The following is a 7,394-nucleotide window of genomic DNA, read 5'->3' on the forward strand; positions in this document are numbered from 1 at the left end:
GTCCATCTTTCTTAAGTAGAAGGATCTTCCTAAAGCCCAAATCCCTTTGCCTTATCCCTTCCCTGCACTGAATCCTCCATGGCTCCCCGTCAGGCCACAGCCTGAGGTCTTTGGCCTAGCTCTAGTAGGCCTGAACCCTGCTCACCCTCCTGCCATAGCTCTACCACAGCACGCCCAGTACCTACTATAAACTAAGCCCTTGCTTATCTGTGCCCTCTTCCTGGAACAGCTTTTCTTCAGCTCTTTGCCCAATTACCTCCTTCAGATGTCTTTCTCAGAGCCCAGGTCTCCTCCTCCAGGAAGCCCTCCCTGACCACACCCCAGGCTGAGCCAGTCATCACTTCCCGGCTCCACAATCCCCCAGGCTCCCCTCTTCACCATACTCCCAGTCTCTTTGGGCTATTACTGCCTGAAGACATGTCTCCCACTGGACTTTGTGCTCCCTGAGGTTAGGGCTCAAGGCTTTCAGGGTCACTGCAGTGTCATCCAGGTAGACACTCCAGGGATGTCTGTTGACTGAATGGATGAACATCCTCAGTTTTCCCCACCGGCTCCTGCCCCAGGACCTCAGGTTGAACTGGGGGGTCTCTCAGAGGAGGTACACCCAGCCCCAGACCCCTGTACCATTCCCCCAAACCCCACAGACAGAGACAAGGGCAAGAGCCCAGGCCCAAGCTTAGAAAAATAGGACTTTTTTGTTGTGCCCCGGTGCCCCGACACCCTCCCCTTCAGAGTTTTAAAAACCGTGAGCAATTTGGTGAGTCTGAGGCCAGGTCCCGCGGGGTGTCCGGGTCCTGCTGTCCCCTGGAGCCAGAGGAGCCGTAGAGGTGGGTGCCCAGCTAGGGTCCCGTGGGTTCGTGGCTGGGCCCCCAGGACTCGCAGTCCAGCTGGACAACGGTGTGGGCCCTGGGTGCGGAGGGCTCAGGGGCAGGTGCAGTGGGCGTGGGACCCAGGGCGCCATTGGTCTGGGAGCAAACGCTGCTGACAGGCGCGGGTGTCTTGGCCTTGCCGGGGGGCTGGCCACCGTGCACCTTATAGCGCATAAGCAGCACGAAGATGAAGACCAGTACGGAGGCCACGATGACACCACCGAGCGCGATGATCATTGTGCCGCCCAGGAAGGGTGCGTGCGGGGCTCCGCACGGCCGCAACGCAGGCTCGGTGGAGAAGCGGGCACAGCCCACGGGCCGCGTGGCGGTCAGCCCCGTCGCGCTATCCTCGTACACGGCAAGCACGCACAGATCGTAGGTCCGGCCTGACGCCAGGTCAGTCAACAGGAACGAGCGGCTGTCTGCCGGGATCATCCTGGAGGAGCAGGCAGGTGGAGTCAGGTCCCCGCTGCCCAGCACCCATCTTCTGCTCTCCCCCACCCAAAACCCCGCGGGGCTAGATTCCCTCCACTCTTCTACCTCATTTTTCTCTAGCCCCAAGTTCCCTCTGTCCAGCATTCCAGTTTCCTTGGGCCTCTGACAGCCCTTCAGCGACCTGCCTGATGTCCCTCCAGTTTGCTCAGCAATCTCACTCTAGTCCACCCTCTTGCCTCCCCGAGCCTGCCAACCCACTTCTTTTGCTTTTTCTTTGGACCCCATGCCCAGTTTCTCCGCAGCCCACCACCTGAGTTCCTCCACTGTTTCATGTATTTATACCCACCTGCCCTGTTCCTCTTTGGCACTGCCACCCAACTTCCCTCCACTCTGCAGCTCAACTTCCCTGCCCAGTTCTGCCCCAATCCTCTGCCTGATTTCATTCTGATCTAACTATAAAAGTTCCTGCCAGTCCTAATGCCAGATGTCTCTCCAGCCCAATTTTGTTCTAACCCTGTCTGAATTCCCTGGGACCTAATCCCCTTTCCTTCTAGCCTGCCAGCCAATTTCCCTTTACCCTCACTCCCCCATCGCCCTCCAGACCCCCACCCAATTTCCCTCTGGTTCCTATCTGACTTCTTTCCAGACTCTGCCTAATTTTCCTTTTCCAGCTGCCTGATTTTCCCCTAGTGTACAGCAGAATTCTCTTTAATCTTTTAATCTAACTACCTGATTCCCTGGTACCCCTGCTGCCTGATTTCCTCTAAGCTGCCAAAAAATTTCCCCCTAGCCCCATTCCCTTATTATTACTATCATACTCGTATCTGTAGTCTGTTTTCCAGTGAGTCCTGTCATCTGAATCACTGCTGCTGATTTCTTTTTCTCCCTGTTGTCTTATTTCTTTCCGGCTCATCACTTAACTCTCTTTTATGTCTATTGTTATCCTTACCTTTCCCATTTCCTTTTAACCTTACCACCCAATTCCACCGTATTTCCTGTTGGTGCAGTGTACCCTGTTGGAGGTTTAACTTGTTTTATTACTAAACTGCTTTATTGAGAGAGAAACAGGAATCTCCAGGATTGCCTGTGGATGGTGGCCATCCAAAAGACTGCTGGTCCCATTAACAAGTCCAGGCAAGGAGGCCAGGACTTGTGTGACTTTTCAGGAGTGAGCCCCCCATGGAATCTACTGAGTAGTATTGTCTGAGAAAAAGGGGTAGAATCAGGACTGAAAAGAAAACCAAGTGATGATCTCTTGAGGGGTGGGTCCCAGAGGCGGGAGGGGGTCCTGGTATTGGGTTTCTACATTGTACATCCCAGTCCTTGGCCACCGTGCACCTTATAGCGCATAAGCAGCACGAAGATGAAGACTAGTACCGAGGCCATGCCTCAGGGACTGCACACTTGGAACCACGCCTCAGGGACTGCACACTTGGCCCAGCCTGGTGGCAAGAACACAGTGTCATTAACAACTGCTCATGCAAGGTTGGACTTCAGTAAGAGGTGTCAGCAGCCACCACTTTCCACCATATGTACCAATGCTATCTGGCTTGGGGACAGAAGTTGAAGCACCCCACCTCTTGGACTCTTAAAAACTCCAGGTTTTTTGTTTGCAACCACGGAAGAGAGAAGGGAACCCCCCAAGAGTGACAAATAGGATATTTCTGATCACCCAGAAAGAAGAGCTTGAATTAAGTTTGATTTGACTTAGCAAATCAAAAATTGATATGTCACCATTATCAGAACTCCACATGTACAGAGATCACTCTCCGCATGAACCCAAAGCCTAGTCTCTATTCAACCTCCTCCCTCCAAGTTTTCCTTTTAAACTCTGGTCTGATTTCCTTTGTAATGGAGCTGCCTCATTTCATTTTCCCTGGCATTCCTGTACCTTCCTGCTTGATCTTTTTCTTCCTGCAGCCTCGCTTGTATAAAGCCGTCATCTAGAAAACTAGGCTTTTCTCTCTTTACCTTTTACTGCTGAAATTTGCTTTTATCCCCCGCCACTCATCCCCATTAATGTTTTACTCTCTTGGCCTGATTACTTTTTACTCTTGCTGTCTAATTTCCTCATGTTTGTTACCATTTACTCTTACTGTTTTATTTCTCTTTACCTCTACAGGCTCATTTCTTTTATCATTACTGCTTGATATTGTTTAGCCCTATAGTCTGATTTCCTTTTTCCTTATAGCCTGATTTCTTCTTACCATTGCTGTCAGATTTCTTTTACCACTTCTGCCTGATTCTGGTGAACCTCACTGCCAGATTTCTTTTACCTTTGCCATCTGATTTCCTTTATGACCCTGTAGCATCATTTCTCAGCTGTGCTTCAGTATGGAGCATTCATGGGTGTGCCCTCCATCCTCCCCATTCCTCACTCCCCCACCCAGCTACCCCTCTGCCTGGCCCCTGCACCTGTACACGAGGATGTCATCAGCTGAGCTGTTGTACTGGATCTGGTACATGCGGATGCCTGGGATGGGCCGCTGATCTGGCCACTGGACGAGAGCAGCTGTGGCTCCATGCTCAGTCACTTGGACGCCACGATCAGTAGGGGGCACGGTGTCAGCCACCTTGGCGGAGGCCGAGGCAGCAGAGGGCGGGGTGAGAGCATCAGGATCCCCGTCCCGCGGGGGGTCACAGCTGGTACTATTGGCTAGCTGTGGGGGTGGTGGGGGACCCACGGTCAGCTCAACAGCAGCCGTGGCCTCACCAGCTGCATTGGCTGCAATGCAGGTGAAGATGCCACCATCGCCTGGCTCAGTGACCAGCAGCTCCAGTGTCCCATTAGGGAAGGCACGAGCACGGCTCGAGTTGCCCAGTAGCCGGCCTTGGGGTGATACCCAGCGCACACGGGGCTCTGGGTCCCCTACTGCCCGGCAGCGCAGAGCAGCTGGTCGACCTGCAGGCACTGCTAGGGGTGGTGAGCGGTGGGTCACCACAGGTGGTTCACACACAAACTCCTCCTCACCCACAGCCCAGAAGTAGCGGCCCCCCAGTGCAGGTGGCGAGGCACAGGCCTCGAGGTCGTCTTCCCGAGCCAGCCGCCGCAGCCACACCAGCTCACAGTTGCAGTGCAGGGGGTTCCCACCAAAGGCCAACACCAGGGCAGAGGCAGGAGAACCACGGGGCCGGGCAAGCAGCGGCAGGCGAGAGAAGAGGGGGTCAGGTGGGATGGTGGTCAGGCGGTTGGAGGTCATGTCCAGCCGTGCCAGCTTGTGCAGGCGGGAAAAGGCGCCAGCAGGCACAGAAGCCAGCAAGTTATGGTCAAGGCCCAGCGTGTTGACATTGCCCAGGCGGCCCAAAGCCTCCCAGGGCAGCTGCTCAAGGTTGTTGTAGGAGAGATCGAGGTCCTCCAGCGTCTCGGCACAGTCGTCCAGGGCACTAGCTGCCAGGGCTGCCAGCTGGTTGTTGCTCAGGATGAGGTGGCGCAAGTTGACCAGGCCACGTAGCTGTCCCTCGCCCAGCGAGGTCAGTCGGTTACCATCTAGGTGTAGGGCGCGCAGGGCACGGAGGTCAGCAAAGGCGCCGGCTGCCACGTGGCGGATGGTGTTACGAGACAGGCTCAGATGCAGCAGGCCAGTCATGTTGGCCAGGTCGCGGCGGCGCACGGCTGCAATGAAGTTGTCTGCTAGGCGCAGCTCGGCTGCACGGCGATCCAGGGAGGGTGGCACGAACAGAAGGCCTGCCCCTGGACACAGCACACTTAGGGGCAGTGACTGGGTCTGGCAGCGGCAACGGCGGGGACACAGGCTGGATGTGGCTGGCTGGGGTGGAGACGAGGCAGGGGCCAGCGGTAGCAGGCACAGGAGCAACGGGAGGACGGCCATCGCGGGCGGGGGCCACCTGCAAGTAAGAGGGGCAGCACTGGGGCAGGCTGAGGCCAGAAGAGGGGCCCCACAGGGAGAAGGTCACCATGGGATGTGAACAGCAGAGCTGGTCAGAGTTGCTGAGAGGGAGGAGGGGTCAGACACAGTCCAAAGCCAGAGGAAGTAGTCAGAGACTCAGAGATGTGTATAGTGGAGGCACAGAGGGAGGAGAAATGAACAAAGATGGTCAGAGGGAAGGGAAGAGGCTAGGGAATGGGCAGAGATGGTCAAAGAATAGGCGAGTTGGTCAGGGTGGGCAAAGAGAGGATCAAAGATTCCTACTGAGAGAAGAGGTGGTCAGGTGGTAATCAGAAATGGTCAGACGTGACCAGAGAGGAGAGGTGGTCAGAGGTGGTCAGGAATAGTCCAGCCAGGAGAGCTGGTCAGAGAGAGAAGTGATTTGACATGGTCAAAAGCCAGAGAGGCGTTCAGAGAGAGGAGAAAGAACAGACATCAGAATCAGTTGGAGACCAGGGGAGTGGGGAGAGGTCATCATAGGGAAGAAAGACAACCAGAGATGGTAGAAATAATCAGAGATCAACAATTAAGAGAGATAACGGGTGAGAGGGGACCAGGAAAGGCCAGAGATGAACAGATGGTTGTAGACAGAGAGTTAGAGTTGGGGTGGGTGAAGGGCAGGAGAGATAGTGGAAGATGGTCAGAGAAAGGGAAGATAGAGAGGATGGACGGCAGGGCAGCTAGAGAGAAGAGTGGTGGATAGAGATGTCAAACATGGTTGGAGACGATCACAGACCCAGGATTAGAGCCAGGTGGGGACAGAGAGCAAGAGAGCCAGTGGAAGATGATTAGAGAAAAGTACAGGGGACAGAGATGTCAAAGATGGTCACTGAGTGAAGCAGTAGACAGAGATGGCTGGAGAGAGGAGCTGTGGACAGAGCTGTCACATATATCAGAGAGAGTAAAGGTGAACAGAGATGGTCACTGAGAGGAAAGGGGCAGAAAGAAGACTAGAGAGAGTGGTGGTGGACATGAAAGGCAGCTGGAGATGGTCAGGCAGGACAGATGGTGAGAAGCTGTAAGGGTGATGGCAGCAGAGAACTGGAGATGCTATCTGCTGGGAATGAGGAGGTCAGAGGGGTAGGCTGGCCAAGTGTCCTGGGAATGTTGGAGGGAGAGCAGGACTGGATGTAGATGAGAGAATGAAATGACTTTTTTTCCAGGGAAACCCAAGAGTGCCAAAGGGGACCTGGTCCTCCACCCCAGTTACAAAGGTCTTCTCAAGTCCCTCCCCACCACGGAGGTCTCTCAATGGCCTTACCTGAGCTGGAAGCCACCCCAGGGAGCGGAGTCCTCAGGCTCCAAGGGGGTCAGAGGTCAGGACTCTGGAGGGGGTGTCCGGTCATGCCGTCCCTGTTCCTGAGGTCTCTAGAAGGACTGTTGTGTTTCAGCTGAAATCCGTGCCCATAGAGTCTCCAGATCTTGATACTTAGGGTCCCAGACCCCCAAATATAGGACCTCTAGGGTCCTGTTTTAGAGACCCTGGCCCAAGTTTGTTTGGTTTAGGGTCAGGGTTTCCCAGCTCCAGTCTTAGGATGCTAAATAAGTCAAATGGGGAAGTTTAGGGTCTAAGTTCCAAATCCAACCCTGGATTCTGGTAGTGGGGTTCTGTGTTCTGATACTGGGGTGCCAAGTAAAGACTTGGAGGTCTCTAGCCCCAGATTTCAGCATTCAGGTCTGCAGGAAGGACTTCAGGCCCAAATTCAGGTTCAGGTGCCTTGGAATCCCAAGGTTCAGATCTTGGAATTTGAGGCCTAAATCCCAGGGTTCAGTTCCCAAATAGTGGGTTCCAGGATATAGATTTTGGAATCCAGTCCCAGATTTCAAGGTGCCAGGCACAGAATTGAGAGTTCAGCTCCGGATTTGGGGGCTTATATACCAAATCTTGGGGTCCATGCTCCAAATCATGGGATTCAGTTTCCAAATCTTGGGGTCCCAGGGACCGATGTTGGGATTCCAGCTCCAGATATTGGGGTTCAGGGTCCAGATCTGCGGATTTCGCGGGCTGGATCTCGGGGTGCTAGCCCCAGATCAGGGTCTCAGGCTTGGGTTTCCGTATCTCTCCATCCAATCTCGGGGTGAAAGCCCCCGATGTCGGGGTGCGGGCCAGGGTCTAGGGCGGCAGCATCGCGGCTTGCTTCCCGGCTTGCAGCTGGCGCTGGCCCAGAGGGAGGGGGTCCGCTGCGGTGGGGAGGGGGGCGGC

General features: G+C 54.8%; 1 protein-coding gene across 1 annotated transcript; it reads right to left on the minus strand.

Annotated features, from left to right (window-relative positions):
* Positions 1–676: 676 nt before the first annotated feature.
* On the minus strand, positions 677–7,388 carry Lrfn3 (leucine rich repeat and fibronectin type III domain containing 3). Its single transcript, XM_015497153.2, has 3 exons — positions 6,453–7,388; positions 3,720–5,150; positions 677–1,305 (listed from the first exon to the last, which is right to left on the minus strand). Exons 2-3 carry the CDS (start codon positions 5,132–5,134, stop codon positions 840–842), a joined length of 1,881 nt encoding a protein of 626 aa, XP_015352639.1. The 5' UTR covers positions 5,135–5,150; positions 6,453–7,388; the 3' UTR covers positions 677–839.
* Between the last annotated feature and the right edge of the window lie 6 nt (positions 7,389–7,394).

Source organism: Marmota marmota, unplaced genomic scaffold, assembly GCF_001458135.2.
Source record: "Marmota marmota marmota unplaced genomic scaffold, marMar, whole genome shotgun sequence".
NCBI classification, from domain to species: Eukaryota; Metazoa; Chordata; class Mammalia; order Rodentia; family Sciuridae; genus Marmota; species Marmota marmota.

What these genes read in the sequence shown, in the direction of transcription:
- Lrfn3 (XM_015497153.2), bottom strand. Translation starts at nt 5,134, where the DNA reads ATGGCCGTCCTCCCGTTGCTCCTGTGCCTGCTACCGCTGGCCCCTGCC. An exon ending in GATGACATCCTCGTGTACAG is followed by an intron (nt 1,306 to 3,719) that starts GTGCAGGGGCCA and finishes CTGCTCCTCCAG; the next exon opens with GATGATCCCGGCAGACAGCC.